General features: G+C 45.9%; 1 protein-coding gene across 2 annotated transcripts in view; it reads left to right on the forward strand.

Moving 5' to 3' along the window:
- ASB14 (ankyrin repeat and SOCS box containing 14) overlaps positions 1 to 18293 on the forward strand; it is a 40763-nt gene that overhangs the window by 11300 nt on the left and 11170 nt on the right. Inside the window, exons 2-6 of one of the 2 annotated variants that reach the window (XM_040407159.1) lie at positions 6453 to 6596; positions 7540 to 7592; positions 10413 to 10559; positions 12939 to 13097; positions 16798 to 17043. In XM_040407159.1, coding sequence (XP_040263093.1) covers positions 6475 to 6596; positions 7540 to 7592; positions 10413 to 10559; positions 12939 to 13097; positions 16798 to 17043 — 727 coding nt within the window. In that variant the 5' untranslated portion in view covers positions 6453 to 6474. The remainder of the gene's footprint in view (positions 1 to 6452; positions 6597 to 7539; positions 7593 to 10412; positions 10560 to 12938; positions 13098 to 16797; positions 17044 to 18293) is intronic. The other variant, XM_040407160.1, reaches the window with a different exon arrangement.

Here is an 18293-nt window from a genome sequence, read left to right on the forward strand (position 1 = left end):
CACGGTCTGCTACGTACTCCTTCACTATCTTCCAAAAATTCTCCCTCCTTGAGACACTAGGCCACGCATCAGGGTGAGGGTGCTGGCGGAGTGTCATGAAAATGTCCCAGGCCTTGGAGAGTGTTGCTCTGCCTCTGTTGGAACTCCTGTGTGTTCCCCTCATCTCCCCTCCTCGGTTGCCTAAGGAACTACGTATTCTGCCGCCAGCAATTTTTCCACAAGGACCTTCTGGTATTGCACCATTTTGCTCGTCCTCTCCACCACAGGAATGAGAGATGAGAAGTTCTCTTTGTAGCGGGGGTCGAGAAGGGTGAACAACCAATAATCGGTGTTGTCCAAAATGCGTAAAATGCGTGGGTCACGGAAAGGCAGCCTAACATAAAGTCATCCATGTGTGCCAAAGTTCCAACAGCCAAGACTTCACTGTCGTCATCAGGAGGATGACTCTCAATCTCCTCATCCTCTTTCTCCTCTTCTGCCCATCCACGCTGAATAGACTGAATTAAACTTCCATGGGTACTACCCTCTGTAGCGGAGGCAACCGTCTCCTGCTCCTCCTCCTCATCATCATCATCATCCAATTTGCGCTGAGAAGACGAACTGAGGGTGGTCTGGCTATCACCCTGTGTAATGTCTGCCCCCATTTCTACCTCTTTCACATGCAAAGCATCGGCCTTAATTGTGAGCAGCAAGCATTTGAGTAGACACAGAAGTGGGGTGGTGACGCTGATAATAGCGTTATCGCCGCTCACCATCTGTGTTGATTCCTCAAAGTTTCTTAAAACCTCACAGAGGTCAGACATCCATGCCCACTCCTGGCTTGTGAAGAGCGGAAGCTGACTGGAATGGCGACGACCATGTTGCAGCTGGTATTCCACTACTGCCCTCTGCTGCTCACAAAGCCTGGCCAACATGTGGAACGTGGAGTTCCAGCGCGTGCTCATGTCGCACAACAGTCGGTGAGCTGGCAATTGTAAGCGCTGCTGCAGCATTGACAGACCGGCGGAAGCTGTCAATGACTTGCGGAAATGGGCACACACGCGGCACACCTTCACCAGTAGCTCAGGCAAATTGAGGTAGGTTTTGAGAAACCGCTGAACCACTAAGTTGAAGACGTGTGCTAGGCATGGGATGTGTGTGAGCTTGCCGAGCTCCAAAGCCGCTACCAAGTTACGGCCATTATCAGACACAACCATGCCTAGTTCTAGGTTTAGTGGCGAGAGCCACAGCTTAGTCTGGTCTCTTATCTCCTGCCACAGCTCTGCGGCGGTGTGCTGTTTGTCACCTAAGAGCAGATCAGCTTACCCACTGCAGTGCTACACTGCTTCCAGCTACCGACTGATGGCTGACTGGTGCTGCAAGAGGATAATTCTGAGGTGGAAGAGGAGGAGGCGGAGGAGGAGAAGTGGGGGTTGCAGGCACTAACGTAGGTGGTGGCGGAAACCCTGATAGATTTAGGGACTGTAGCACCTGTGCCATCCCAGGGGAGGTTGCAAATTACAATTCTTTTGTCGTCCGCACTTTCCTCAAAAAAGCGCCAGACTGCGGAACACCTACCCCTTGGTAAGGGAGATTTCCGCAAGGGTGTGTTCCGGGGAACAATTGGCGGGCCTGTTTGGTGTGGCCCGCCTTCTCCCTTTTGCCACCCCACTGCCTCTTCTAGCCTGTTGCGGTGCTGCGGATCCCTCCCCCTCTGTACTGCTGTCCTCGCTCGGCTTGCAACCTCCCCCAGGTTGGGTTAGTGACTTCATCGTCTACCACCTCCTCTTCCACTTACTCACTCTGCTCATCCTCCTGACTTGTTGACCTAACAACAACCTCAGTTATTGACAACTGTGTCTCATTCTCATCATCAACCTCTTGAGACATTAATTGCCATTGACTTATTGGCAACTGTGTCTCATCATCATCATCCACCTCGTGAAACACTAATTGCCGTTCCCCACCGTCATCTTCCTGTGACTGTGGATGCTCAAGAGTTTGGGAATCAGGGCACAAGATCTCATGTCCCTCTTCAAGCAGGCTTGTCGAGAGGCCCAAATGAAAGAATGGCACTCAAAAGAGCTCCTCAGAATATCTGAGTGTGGGATCACTTATTTGGCAAGACTCTCCATGGTGGGAGGAAGGAGGATCAGGTTGAGGATTGTGTTGACCAGACTCTTGGCTACTGAGACTGGACTTGGAGGAAGACAAGGTGGTGCTTAACCGACTGGAAGCATTATCTGCTGCAATCCAACCGACCACCTGGTCGCACTGGTTTGACTTTGAGAGCATTGTCCTGCGCTGCCCATCAAACTGGGACATGAAGTTAGGTATCGTTGATGATTGTTTTTCTTGTGCTCTGGCAGCATGCACAGTTTCAACGCGCCCAGGGCCACGGTCTCTGCATGCACCATCAGCATCACGGCCACTTTCCTGTCCCTTACTGCTCACCTTCTTCATATTAAATGTTATATTTGCTTGAAAGTATGTCATACGTACAGTAGCATAGGATTTGTAAGTGTATGCGCAAAAAAATAAAAAAAGGTATTTGGGATGTGGAAATGTCACACAGGAGATATACCGCAGATAATGTCGCTGATGTCAGCATCGGCTAATAAAAAATTACAGGGAATGTCATAGGTATTTGGGATGTGGAAACGTTACACAGGAGAAATACCGCAGATAATGTCGCTGATGTCACCAGCGGCTAATAAAAAATTACAGGGAATGGCACAGGTATTTTGGATGTGGAAACGCTACACAGGAGAAATACAGCAGATAATGTCACTGAGGTCACCAGCGGATAATAAAAAATTACAGGGATATAGCCGCCTGGAAGGTGACATGTAAAATATTCGACCTGCCTTTCTTAATTTTTAAAATATATGGATTTATGGGGACAACCGGAATTTCCATCGGGTAGAGACTCTAAGCATTTTAGAAAGTGGAAGGACTTGGGTATAAAAGACGTGAGGGACATGTGGAACGCGCAGGACATTAGATATTACTCTTTTACAGAATTTAGGGAAAAATACCAGGTGGGGACTGCACAGCATCTATTGGTATACTTTTAGGTGAAGGGGTTCCTTAAAAACAGAGTGCTAAATCTGATTCTCTGATAGGTCAAGGACTTAGGCCCCTTTCACACGAGCGAGTATTCCGCGCGGATGCGATGTGGGAGGTGAACGCATTGCACCCGCACTGAATACTGACCCATTCATTTCTATGGGGCTGTGCACACGAGCGGTGATTTTCACGCATCACTTTTGCGTTGCGTGAAAATCGCAGCATGCTCCTCTTTGTGCGTTTTTCACGTAACGCAGGCCCCATAGAAATGAATGGGGTTGCGTGAAAATCGCAAGCATCCGCAAGCAAGTGCGGATGCGGTGCGATTTTCACGCACGGTTGCTAGGAGACGATCGGGATGGAGACCCGAACCTTATTATTTTCCCTTATAACATGGTTATAAGGGAAAATAATAGCATTCTGAATACAGAATGCATAGTAAAACAGGGCTGGAGGGGTTAAAAAAAAATAAAAAGTCATTTAACTCACCTTTATCCACTTGCTCGCGTAGCCGGCACCTCCGTCTGACTCTTTTACTGTCTAGGACCTGTGGAGAGCATTAACTATAGTTTAAGGACCTGGGATGACATCACTCCGGTCATCACATGGTACGTCACATGATCTTTTACCATGGTGATTCACCATGGTAAAAGATCATGTGACGTACCATGTGATGACCAGAGTGACGTCATCCCAGGTCCTTAAACTATAGTTAATGCTCTCCACAGGTCCTAGACAGTAAAAGAGTCAGACGGAGATGCCCGGAATCGCGAGCAAGTGGATTAAGGTGAGTTAAATATTTTTTTATTTTTTTTTTCACCCCTCCAGCGCTAGTTTACTAAGCATTCTGTATTCAGAATGCTATTATTTTCCCTTATAACCATGTTATAAGGGAAAATAATACTATTTACAGAACACCGATCCCAAGCCCGAACTTCTGTGAAGAAGTTCGGGTTTGGGTACCAAACACGCGCGATTTTTCTCACGCGAGTGCAAAACGCATTACAATGTTTTGCACTCGCGCGGAAAAATCGCGGGTGTTCCCGCAACGCACCCGGACATTTTTCCGCAACGCCCGTGTGAAAGAGGCCTTAGGAAAAAATCATTATCAGAGCTATATCAAGGAATTAGAGACAAAAAACAAAAATATGTTGCAGAAAAACTATTCTCCCAATAGAAGAGGGAATTTCCATCCATGGATACTAGAAAAGTAATTCTACAAGGTTGGGACACAATAAGAAAAATTATTCCTAACGAGATATGAAGGAAGACTCCCTTTAGGATGATACACAAAGCTATTTATGGGTTCCAATTTGCCACACAAACACAATCCCAGAGTAAATTAAATGTGTCCTAAATGTCACCTAGGGGGCTCTGACCTATATCATGGTGTATGGTCCTGCTCGGAATCAGAAAAATTTTGGAGGACAATCAGACACCACCTTATGGTAGTAATACCACTAACCCCTGAACTTATTCTGTTCCACGTGGCTCCAGAAGGGAAAACAATATCCCCACTAATACATATCTTGATTTTGGCAGCTAAGAGGTGTTTATTCAGAGACTGGCTCCAACCTCGAATCCCCTCAGAGACGGATGTTTTCTTGCATATTAAAACATGTTTTGAAATGGAAAGAATAGAGGCTGAACAATATAAAAGACAACACCTTAACACATTCTTCAAAAGGTGGAAGGTTTTTATTAACACAGTATTTACAGATATAGAACTGAAGGAATTGATGACACCCTTTATACATTCAGAGTGGTACCTGAGGAGAAAGATTGCAAACAACTTAGGGAGGCTTCAGGTGGACTAACGTAAGCTAGAAGTTACGGTCAGACAGAGAGAGCACTTAGGTGGAGGAGGGAGGGATTATTAAGGGAGCATATGTTGAAATATGTTATCTCTTTATGGTTTGTGATTGATATGTGCTGTACTGGATTTGAAAATGCATAAACTCCAATAAAGAGTATATTTAAAAAAAAAATAATTACAGGAAATGTCCCAGGTATTTGGGATGCGGAAACGTCACACAGGAGATATACCGCAGATAATGTCAATGCTGTCACCTGCGGCTAATAAAAAATTACAGGGAATGTCACAGGTATTTGGGATGTGGAAACGTTACGCAGGAGAAATACCGCAGATAATGTCGCTGATGTCACCAGCGGCTAATAAAAAGTTTCAGGGAATGTCACAGGTATTTGGGATGTGGAAACGTTACACAGGAGATATACCGCAGATAATGTCAATGCTGTCACCTGCGGCTAATAAAAAATTACAGGGAATGTCGCAGGTATTTGGGATGTGGAAACGTTACACAGGAGAAATACAGCAGATAATGTCACTGATGTCACCAGCGGCTAATAAAAAATTGCAGGGAATGTCACAGGTATTTGAGATGTGGAAACGTTACACAGGAGATGTACCCCAGGTAATGTCACTGTCCGCAGCGGACACTGTCTACGGAAAAAGTACACTGGATGTCACTGATATTTTTACGCGTTACACAGGAGATGTAGCGCAGATAATGTCACTGTCTGCAGTGGCCAAACTATTGCACGCTATTTAGCGCAGGATGCGCTAAAAATAGATATTGCTGCCACACACAATAGTCCTTAAAAGGACTTTTGGGTCTGTAAAGTTTTAGCAATTTAGCGCAGGTTGCGCTAAAAATATACATTGCTGCTGCCACACACAACAATAGTCCTTAAAAGGACTTTTGGATCTCTGATCTGATTTTTCAACTTACAAAAAAATAATTTCACTCCCTACACTATCTTTCCCTTTTTCAGCACAGCTCTCCCTGACTAACACTAAGCCGAACATGATGCATTCCGGCCAGCCAATCATTTGAATGCCAGTAACCAACATGGCTACGGCATTACAGTGAAGGGCAGTACTTACCTGCGCGTTTATTGCCTGCGTAGCAGCCAACAACCGTGCGGGGAGGAGACAAACGTGTGGCCGAATACCGCCATGTGCCGAGCATCGAGATGCTCGAGCCGAACTGGTGTCCGGCCGAGCATGCTCGATCAACACTAGATAATGTCAGACTTTGCGGGGACACCCACCAACTGGTAACACCCAGTTGTATCATTATTGCAGACTGCTTTAATTTAGTAGGAATCAAAGAGGAATGGCACAACATAAAGTTATAAAAGTAGATGATCCAGAAATATTATCACATTCAAAATGCAAGTAGTTACTAAACGGACATGTCAGGAGAGGGGACAGCTCCTCTTTAATGTAGAGGTGCAGTGTATCGAAAGGTTCTAAGTCATAAAGTAGTTCAAATAGAGAAGTAGTTCTAGACAATAACAGACATAGGACCCAGCAAGATGTAGTGTCTAGTAATATGGAGGGTCAATACCTGATCACTTCTTATGTTTTACTCCATTAGTGTGAGATCCTGAGTATATAACATGGACTTACCTGCATTCGGTGATGATCTAGATGACGATATTGCGGCTCAGTATGTTATTCATCAAAGCCTTCAAGAGGTCTACAAAAAGGATTCTGTCGTGGAAGTCACTGAAAATAGCAGGTACGAATAATATATAGAAATCACACCTCCGTCCATACACGCCTCTGCTGGGCCAGTGCTTTCTGCTTCCATGTTTACTTCATAACCATAGGGCGCATCAGACATTCAGTCTATTCTGTGCAGTTTCACCTCCTATACTGCTGTACGTATTTTCGAATCAAGTCATATCCAACATCAATATCACTCTCCGCATGATTTGTAGTGGATTTTGCAGACAATTTGCCATGGATCTCACCCCTATGTATTGCAAAGCGTGACATCTAAAGTGGAAATCTGACCATAAATCGATGTGCTGAGGACTCTAAAGGAGTTGACTGAGATTTTGATATTGACCTATCTTCAGGATAGGTCATCAATATCTGATTGGTGGGGGTCTGACACCCCTGACGATCAGCTGTTTGAAGAGGCCATGGTGCTTCGGTAAATGCTGTGGCCTCTTGACAGTTTACCAAAAACAGCGCTGTACATTGTATAGTGGATGTGCCTGGTATTGCAGTTTAAACATATAGCTGTAAGGACATGTAATTTTCTTCTTGCCCTGTTCTGTTCTCATTTATTTCATTTTCATTTCATTTATTTCAGTTCTGTTGTAATTTATTTCTGCATGCAATAGCAGCTGAACAGTGCCAATTGTAATGCGGGCGCACACCTACGGGTCCAGTTGGCTGCCATTAGGGCGTACTATAACTCTGCCCACTTTATTGTTGATGCATCCTTGAGAAAGTCTATCCCAGCAGAAACCTTGCGCTTGGATTAAAAAGAACTCTGACTGCATATTTCGGTGGAGTGCTGCCTTTTTACTTCTTGACATTACATGGTTATTACAATGGCATGTATGTTACAAGTGAATAGGGGCATGGTCCATTCCAATATATTAATATTCATAGAGAATGCTCTCAAAATTTATTATTAATAATATTGTTTTTATTTTTTACTTTCTCAGCTCCTACTCCATGAGTTCTGAACATGAGAAGATTGTGGCAGCTATTCGGGTTGGTAGGTATCAATACTCATGAAATAAAGTGCAGGGTCCCAGCACCACTCCAGCATAAAACTTATTTTATTAAGTCATAATGGAGATAAGTAAAAAGGAGGGTGCAGGCGAAGGGTAGCCCACGTAGTTCCGACACCTCATGGCGCAATACCACGACCACAGCGAAATGTACGAAATGTCTTTTGAAAGGGGATGACAACGCGTTACAGAGCTACAAGACTCCTTTTTCAAGTCTGTATGGTCAAGCAGCCGGTCCAAGAGATGTAGGGAGCCTGATCTCTCGGTTTAGACTGCACGTCTTTATTAAAGGGGTTTTGCCATCACATACAATGGGGGCATATCGCTAGGATGTGCCCCCATTGTCTGATAGGTGCGGGTACCACCTCTGGGACCCGCACCTACAAAGAGAGCGGAGCAAGGAAATTAATGGAGGGCGCCCTGCGCATGCGCAGCCGCCCTCCATTCATTTTAATGGGGCTGCCGAAAATAGCCGAGGGCTGGCTAGGCTATTTCCATCTGCCCCATAGAAATTAATGGGAGCAGTGGCCGTGTGTGCGCGGCGCGCTCCCATTCACGTGTATAGGAGCAGCGCTTGGTGGTGGACAGACCCTGGGAAACCTGGGGTCCTCCAGCCACAGCTCTCCGCGCTCTGTTCTCCTTGTAGGTGCAGGTCCCAGAGGTGGGACCCGCACCTATCAGACAATGGGGGCATATCTTAGCGATATGCCCCCATTGTATGTGATGGGAATACCCCTTTAAGTCATGGAAGATGAACAAAGTAAAATCATAAACAATACCTATGCGTTTCGAGTGGACACTCCACTCTTAGTCACGCCATGTTTCCTTAACTGAGCATGTGCAGTCATGGGGGAGAGGGCAATAAGCCACTGGCAGGTATCTATGACTTCTCTCAAAAACGGCAATGGCCGTGTGCCTGAGCCCAATCTGTGAGATTTATCAATGTATTGACACCAGCCTTCTGGTGTAAATACACTGCTCAAAAAAATAAAGGGAACACTTAAACAACATAATGTAACTCCAAGTCAATCACACTTCTGTGAAATCAAACTGTCCACTTAGGAAGCAACACTGAGTGACAATCAATTTCACATGTTGTTGTGCAAATGGGATAGACAACAGGTGGAAATTATAGGCAATTAGCAAGACACCCCCAATAAAGGAGTGGTTCTGCAGGTGGTGACCACAGACCACTTCTCAGTTCCTATGCTTCCTGGCTGATGTTTTGGTCACTTTTGAATGCTGGCAGTGCTTTCACTCTAGTGGTAGCATGAGACGGAGTCTACAACCCACAGAAGTGGCTCAGGTAGTGCAGCTTATCCAGGATGGCACATCAATGCGAGCTGTGGCAAGAAGGTTTGCTGTGTCTGTCAGCGTAGTGTCCAGAGCATGGAGGCGCTACCAGGAGACAGGCCAGTACATCAGGAGACGTGGAGGAGGCCGTAGGAGGGCAACAACCCAGCAGCAGGACCGCTACCTCCGCCTTTGTGAAAGGAGGAACAGGAGGAGCACTGCCAGAGCCCTGCAAAATGACCTCCAGCAGGCCACAAATGTGCATGTGTCTGCTCAAACGGTCAGAAACAGACTCCATTAGGGTGATATGAGGGCCCGACGTCCACAGGTGGGGGTTGTGCTTACAGCCTAACGCCGTGCAGGACGTTTGGCATTTGTCAGAGAACACCAAGATTGGCAAATTCGCCACTGGCGCCCTGTGCTCTTCACAGATGAAAGCAGGTTCACACTGAGCACATGTGACAGACGTGACAGAGTCTGGAGACGCTGTGGAGAACGTTCTGCTGCCTGCAACATCCTCCAGCATGACTGGTTTGGCATTGGGTCAGTAATGGTGTGGGGTGGCATTTCTTTGGAGGGCCGCACAACCCTCCATTGGCTCGCCAGAGGTAGCCTGACTGCCATTAGGTACCGAGATGAGATCCTCAGACCCCTTGTGAGACCATATGCTGGTGCGGTTGGCCCTGGGTTCCTCCTAATGCAAGACAATGCTAGACCTCATGTGGCTGGAGTGTGTCAGCAGTTCCTGCAAGACGAAGGCATTGATGCTATGGACTGGCCCGCCCGTTCCCCAGACCTGAATCCAATTGAGCACATCTGAGACATCATGTCTCGCTCTATCCACCAACGTCACATTGCACCACAGACTGTCCAGGAGTTGGCAGATGCTTTAGTCCAGGTCTGGGAGGAGATCCCTCAGGAGACCGTCCGCCACCTCATCAGGAGCATGCACAGGCATTGTAGGGAGGTCATACAGGCACGTGGAGGCCACACACACACTACTGAGCCTCATTTTGACTTGTTTTAAGGACATTACATCAAAGTTGGATCAGCCTGTAGTGTGTTTTTCCACTTTAATTTTGAGTGTGACTCCAAATCCAGACCTCCATGGGTTAAAAAAATTGATTTCCATTTTTTTATTTTTGTGTGATTTTGTTGTCAGCACATTCAACTATGTAAAGAACAAAGTATTTCAGAAGAATATTTAATTAATTCAGATCTAGGATGTGTTATTTTTGTGTTCCCTTTATTTTTTTGAGCAGTGTATATTGGAAAATATAATAGTTGGGCTGCCATATCTATGTACTAATGTGTTGGAAAAAGCAGACGGGACTTTAGAGTACAACTGAGCGTGAGACTCTTTATCAAAGATTTGTTCCTAACCAATGGTCACACGGTGCCCGGATATCGAGAAATCTGCCTGCTTGTGTTTTTAGGTCTGATTGTATTATCTGAGAATTAATATTACGACACAGGAGGTGAGCAGGAATGCTTTCAGTGAGCCTGTATAGCTTCTCTACTCACAGGTGATGAAAAGACGTTGGCAAAGTTGTCCGTCCACCAGTCAGCATTTCTGGAGGCCGACGATAGAGGCTGGATTCCACTTCATGAGGCCGCAGCTCAGAAAGATAAAACCATCCTGGAAATGACATTTAAATGTGAGTGGCTTGTATGTTTCCTCTAGATCACGGATGGCCAACGTGCGGCTCTCCAGCTGTTCCAAAACTACAACTCCCAGCATGCCTATCAGCCTACAGCAGGGCATGGTGGGAGTTGTAGTTTTACAGCAGCTGGAGAGCCGCAGGTTGGCCATCCCTGCTCTAGATACTATTCACAAAAATAACCAATTACTTGGTGACCGAGCTTTAACCATATGGCAGTGAATGGAGAAGAATGGCCTAGACTTCTAGATATCAGATGGGACTTGACTATTTTTTATGTTTAAACAGTTTTTATTTAATGCTCATGCATGCAACATGTGTACATAGCATTTGTTCATACATGTGAATTGTATATATAACAATAAAATAAGTATTCAATAACGGTACTGCCATATTCAATAAATTCCGTGTAGCGCGGGGTATATCCCAGATTTCTGTCTTCATAAGGCAGTGACTGTGTCATAGATGAACATGAACTTATAAGTTGTCAAGATAAAGGTGATTATATAAGCAGTTGAGAAGAGAAAGAAGAGAATGAAGAAAAGATATAGCTAGCAATAAAGGAAAGGAGGGTAAGGAAAGGGGAATGGGCAAGAGGGGAGGGAGAGAAGGACAAGGGGGGTGAATTGAATGTCAGTGAGATCAACCCTTCAAGCTGCGAGCACAGATAAGAGATCTGGGGAGTCTTGAAAGTCAATCCATTGTGACCATACCTTGTGATATTTGATTGATTGGTTAGAAACCTCTGCTGAGATCTCCTCCATTCTAGCGATATGCAACATTTCCTGATACCATTATCTGATATTAGGCACATGTGTGGTGCGCCAATGCTTGGGTATCACGGATCTAGCTGCAGAAATACAGAATCTTAAAATGCTTTTTTCTGAGATGCAATGGAGCCTGGCAGGATGGAGAGGAGCGCTATCTGAGGGGTGTTTTCAACTGTTTCTTTGTTATCTTTTTGTATATTTTGAAGACATTATCCCAAAATGGTTGGACCATGCTACATTTCCACCAGACATGAAGCATAGTTCCCTTTTCTATTCCGCATCGCCAACAAGATTCCGGAACAAAGGGGAAAATCCTGTGGAGTCTAGCTGGGTACCTGTCAGTGGCGGATCCAGAGCCTGGTCTCGGGAGGGGCACTTTCAGATTATTTTCTGTCCGCCGCCGCCACAAAACAATGGTGCTTATAGAACAGACTACACAGTGTAGCGGTATACTGTATATTGTGTGGCACAGTGTAGGCTATATGTGTATAACAAACATATTTCACATGAAAACTTACAGTTACTTGACTTGGCCCTTGGGGATCTCGGACACCACCAACACTTTGGCCGGGGGCTCAGTGGAGCTGATGTGTTTTATCCTAATGAGAAATATTTCATAATAAGGATTTGGAGAAGGGGCAGAGGAATAGCAGAGCGGGGAGAGGCTGGGGCTGCTACTAGGGGGTCATACCATAGGGGAGTAATAAAGCCCCCCTTCCCCAGTAGAAATAATTCTCCTTATAATGTGACAGTGCAAAAAATACCCCCTTGTAATGCCCTCAGGTGAGCTAATGTCCCCATAGTGCCCCCATAATGTGCCAGTATAAAATACCCCTATGTAAATGCCCCCATAGTGCTCCACACCCTCCTTCCTCCTAGTGCCCCCCATAATGTACCAGTATAAAATGCCCCAGTAGATGCCCTCAGTGTCCCCCATAATTTGCAAGTATAAAATACCCCTTCTTAGTGCCCCCCGTAGATGACCCCATAGTACTTCTCTCCCCCTTCCCCATAGTACCCACCATAATGTGTCCCAGTATAAAATTGTACTGTACAGAGCACCCCATATAAAATACCCCTTCTTTGTGGCCTCAGTAGATGCCCCTATAGTGCCCCCAATCATGTGCCAGTATTAACAGCCCCTCATGTGCCAGTATTAATAACAGCACCCCATGTGCCAGTATTAATAACAGCACCCCATGTGCCAGCATTAATAACAGCACCCCATGTGCCAGTATTAATAACAGCGCCCATTTGCCAGTATTAATAACAGCCCCCCATGTGCCAGTATTAATAACAGCCCCCCATGTGCCATTTTTAGGACATTTATTCGTCCGAAACAGGATAGTCCCTTTTTGTTGAAACTGGAATTTGTACCCCTAGGTATTTTATTGATAAAGGCTGGTGCTTGAAAGGGAACAAGGTGAGTAAGTTGGTAAATTCCTGTTGAAGAATGGATACATTCAGGATCTCAGATTTCGTATAAATGACCTTGAAGTTGCTTAAATGTCCAAAACGTTCAAATTCCTTCAAAATGGAAGGGAGGGAGATAAGCGGTTGTGTGACATAATTGACTATTTTTTATAAACCCATTTTGTTCCCTCAGCTACTCATTATAGCGTTTGGGAGCAGGAGTCCCAGAAAGGTGAAACCCCCCTGTTTGTGGCTGTCGACCACTGCAGACTGGACAATGTCGGCTTCCTGTTGTCTAACAGCTGTAACCCTGATGCCAAAAATGAAGCAGAAGATTCTCCACTCGTTATAGGTAATTCCTTATTGTTTACCATCAATGGTGAGGCCAAAAGATAACATTTTCACATTCCTACTAATGAGTTCTGCTCAGATGAAAGCTGGATTTACACGGCCCGGACGAACACTAGTGTGAAGGTGATGAACAAGCGTTTCGCTGCAGAAACCTCAGACATCATCTAAACAGCGATCTGCTGCCCAGAAACAATGCAGCAGTTTGACAATGACCAATCCCAGCAGCCATTGCTTGTCCTCATACTGTGGAGGTGATCACTGCATGCAAATACAGTGCTTCTGCAGCCAGCCAGAACCGCAGGGGCAACACGTGAGGTGCACGGTGGGCAGATGAGGGGCCAAACAATAACACACAGTTCATCGGTTTACTCACGGTTAGCAGAAAGCCTCCCTGGGCTGGCAGCACAGTGTTGAGGATGACAGCACGAAATCCTCCGGGGCACACTCTGTGGTAGGAAAGCACCAGCCCAGATGGAGGTTGAGGTGCCCTTGGTGTCGGGGGTGCTTAGGATTTTTAGTCTTTTCTTTCCTTTGTCCCTTTCTGCACTAGACTTTCATCTGAGCAGAAGTGCTAGATCTGCACTCTCTCAAACTCAGCAGACTGACTACTGATCAACAACCGCTGAATTGACCTGTCTAATCTGACTAACCTCTCCCACTAAGCCTGACCTAGGTATTTATATGACCTAAGTGCTATCCCCATCTAGTGGTGGGATGTCTGAATTACACCAGACCAGCCTATGAACAGGGATACAACAGTTGTTGTAGTACAAAATAACATGCAATATGATAATGCAGTTTTAAACTTATTTTGCAGTTCCCACGTGTCCTGAGTGGGACGCTGCACTTCACCTCCACTAATGAGCATGCACTTGTCGGGAAGGAACGTTACGTGACTGCAGTAGCGACCACTGGTCTCCATACAGAGGAGATGATTGCTGCATGTAAACGCAGCTCTCACCTCCACTCACAGGCAATTAACGGGATCATTTGGTTCACTATCACTGTTATCTAGTCTGATCTATATAATGGTTAAAACCTGTAGCATTCTCTTGAGGTTGTTGTGTTGGAAACAGGAAAAATGGACAAGCATAGTGCATCTCTATGGCTTCTTTCACAATGGAGTTAGGCTTGTCCGGCAGGAGAACAGCCTGCCAGATCCGTACTAATGTTTGCACACGTGTGCTGCCGGAAGTCCGCCCTGGCCCTATTCAATATAATGGAGACGGGCGGGCGATGCAGCTGTCCCACGGCAAACATGCCAAGAGGCGGCCGGACAAAAACTGCAGCGTGCTTGTGGGGTGTTCCTGGTAGGTAGTGGGTAGTACCTACCAAATGTGGTCTAAGGAAGAACAACCGGTGCACCAGTGACAGGATCATGGGTGCCCATGGCTCATAGATATGTGTGGGAGAACTACTGTAGAACAAATAGCTGCAAAATACGTTACTGCTGACTATGATCTATAGACCAGTTAGGATGCCCATGATGATTTATGTCCTACATGTGAAGAGATGGCACCAGGATGGACTATGGGAAGGCAGCCGATGCAGGCTGTGTGATGCTGTGGGCAATGTTCTGCTGGGAAACTTTGGTTCCTGCCATTCATGTGGGGATATGACATGTACCACCTACCTAAACATTGCTGCAGACCAAATATCCCCTTTTCAGGGTAGCAGTTTCCCTTATAACACTTTCAGCATTATAATTGTTCAAGGAATGGTTTGAGGAACATCACAAAGTGTTGAAGTTCTTGACTTGGCCTCCACCATCCCAAGATTTTAATTGGATGGATCATTTGTGGCAAGTACTGGAAAAATAAGGATGAGCCATGGAAGTCACACCTTGCCACTTACAGGAATTGAAGTATGTCCTGCTGCCATCTTGGTGCTGATACCACAGGACACCTCCAGAAGTCTCGAGGAGTCCATGCCTCGAGAAATCAGGGCTGTTTTTGTGGCACCAGTGGGGCTAAACAATATTAATATTTTTCATATTATGGCTGATTGGTGTATCCTAATTTTGAAGTGTACACAGCTTATGTATGTATATATATATATATATATATATATATATATATATATACACACACACACTGCTCAAAAAAATAAAGGGAACACTTAAACAACACAATTTAACTCCAAGTCAATCACACTTCTGTGAAATCAAACTGTCCACTTAGGAAGCAACACTGAGTGACAATCAATTTCACATGCTGTTGTGCAAATGGGATAGACAACAGGTGGAAATTATAGGCAATTAGCAAGACACCCCCAATAAAGGAGTGGTTCTGCAGGTGGTGACCACAGATCACTTCTCAGTTCTTATGCTTCCTGGCTGATGTTTTGATCACTTTTGAATGCTGGCGGTGCTTTCACTCTAGTGGTAGCATGAGACTGAGTCTACAACCCACACAAGTGGCTCAGGTAGTGCAGCTTATCCAGGATGGCACATCAATCCGAGTTGTGGCAAGAAGGTTTGCTGTGTCTGTCAGCGTAGTGTCCAGAGCATGGAGGCGCTACCAGGAGACAGGCCAGTACATCAGGAGACGTGGAGGAGGCCGTAGGAGGGCAACAACCCAGCAGCAGGACCACTACCTCCGCCTTTGTGCAAGGAGGAACAGGAGGAGCACTGCCAGAGCCCTGCAAAATGACCTCCAGCAGGCCACAAATGTGCATGTGTCTGCTCAAACGGTCAGAAACAGACTCCATGAGGGTGATATGAGGGCCCGACGTCCACAGGTGGGGGTTGTGCTTACAGCCCAACACCGTGCAGGACGTTTGGCATTTGCCAGAGAACACCAAGATTGGCAAATTCGCCACTGGCGCCCTGTGCTCTTCACAGATGAAAGCAGGTTCACACTGAGCACATGTGACAGATGTGACAGAGTCTTGAGACGCCGTGGAGAACGTTGTGCTGCCTGCAACATCCTCCAGCATGACCGGTTTGGCATTGGGTCAGTAATGGTGTGGGGTGGCATTTCTTTGGAGGGCTGCACAGCCCTCCATGTGCTCGCCAGAGGTAGCCTGACTGCCATTAGGTACCGAGATGAGATCCTCAGACCCCTTGTGAGACCATATGCTGGTGCGGTTTGCCCTGGGTTTCTCCTAATGCAAGACAATGCTAGACCTCATGTGGCTGGAGTGTGTCAGCAGTTTCTGCAAGACGAAGGCATTGATGCTATGGACTGGCCCGCCCGTTCCCCAGACCTGAATCCAATTGAGCACATCTGGGACATCATGTCTCGCTCTATCCACCAACGTCACGTTGCACCACAGACTGTCCAGGAGTTGGCAGATGCTTTAGTCCAGGTCTGGGAGGAGATCCCTCAGGAGACCGTCCGCCACCTCATCAGGAGCATGCACAGGCGTTGTAGGGAGGTCATACAGGCACGTGGAGGCCACACACACTACTGAGCCTCATTTTGACTTGTTTTAAGGACATTACATCAAAGTTGGATCAACCTGTAGTGTGTTTTTCCAATTTAATTTTGAGTGTGACTCCAAATCCAGACCTCCATGGGTTGAAAAATTTGATTTCCATTTTTAAATTTTTGTGTGATTTTGTTGTCAGCACATTCAACTATGTAAAGAACAAAGTATTTCAGAAGAATATTTAATTAACTCACATCTAGGATGTGTTATTTTTGTGTTCCCTTTATTTTTTTGAGCAGTGTATATATATCTCCACTCTCTCTTTTCAGCAATACGTCACGGATTTTACGATATAGCATCACTATTACTGAGGCATAACGCAATCGCAAATTTAGCATGTGCTGATAACCGGACTGCTCTTCATGAGGCGGCAAAACTGGGACATAAAGACATTGCAGGTCTTCTACTTCGTGCAGGAGCTGACGTCGACTATGCCAGTAACTTTGGGTTTACTCCTCTGGCCTTGGCCGCACAGAATGGTTACACTGATGTGATGGAGGTACTCATTCAAAAAGGTACTTTACATTACTGAATCCTCTTATCCATATTTGCATATTACAAGACGCTGAATACAGGCTCAGACTGGCCCACCGGGGAGGCGGGGGATTCCTCGGTAGGCCCCCAGTCTCCTGCGCCCGGAGATGAGACGGAGTAATTATTTCTCTTGTTTCTCAGGAGAGATAATTATTGTAACCACTAGGTGGCAGTATTGCACAGCGATGCAGCCTCCTACTGTTGTAAATTGTACAGGAGGACCCACAGTATCTTCTAAACTTCCCGCAGTGCTGGCAGTGAAGGTGGAGAGAACATGTCTGGCCATCCTCCTGCCCTCCCTGCTGTCAGAAAACTGTGGTTGCTGGAGAGAAGGACTCCTCTGCGGTGCTGGGCTGATTTCTCAGATGTGTGACAGTAGTAAGCTATAGGAAACTGTAAGGAGGAAATAGGGGATTTGTTTATAGTCGACTCAAATCTATGAATGTGTGCTGCTCTCTGCCGAGTTCAGAGTGGCATTGGGGGGACTCTGCCCTAGGTCCCCCCAATGCCTCTGATTTAGGTGCACAGCCATTAGTTTAAAAAAAATCCCTGCAAAAAATGCACCAAAATGATACGCAACTAATAAATACTAGCTAACTCCTCAAGCCGATGTTAAAAGCGGAGAACTTTGCCAATATCCTCCAGTCAGGAACATATTGGAGCCCCTTATGCACCACATGCATGAGGGGCTCTGATATGTTCCTGACTGGAGGGTATTGGCAAAGTTCTCCGCTTTTAACATCGGCTTGAGGAGTTAGCTAGTATTGTTAGTTGCGTATCATTTTGGTTGCATTTTTTGCAGTGATTTTTGTATTTATATATTTTTTCATCTGCACATTGTATTATTTTGTGTAAGATAAGATAAGATGCCTTAATTGTCACTGTACAAAACAATGAATACAATGAAATGTTGTTTGGAGCAATCCTAGATGCCATGGACAGAGGAACAAGAACTGGAAGGGGCAATAGTCTCTGAGCATTTAGGAGACTGATTGCTTTGGGCGTAAAACCTTTTCTTCAGCCTAGTGGTGCGGGCATGTAGGGCTCTAAGACGCCTACCAGAGGCTAGCGGAGTGAAAAGGCTGTGGCCGGGGTGAGTTGGATCCCCGCAGATAATCTTTGCCCTGTTGCTGCAACGAGCAGTGAACATGTCATCCAGTGATGGTAACTTAGTACTAGTGACACAGCCTTGCGGTACCCCAGTGCTTAGTGTTAAGGATGAAGAGAAGGG

This window comes from Bufo bufo, chromosome 9 (genome assembly GCF_905171765.1).
Source record: "Bufo bufo chromosome 9, aBufBuf1.1, whole genome shotgun sequence".
In the NCBI taxonomy this organism is placed as follows: domain Eukaryota; kingdom Metazoa; phylum Chordata; class Amphibia; order Anura; family Bufonidae; genus Bufo; species Bufo bufo.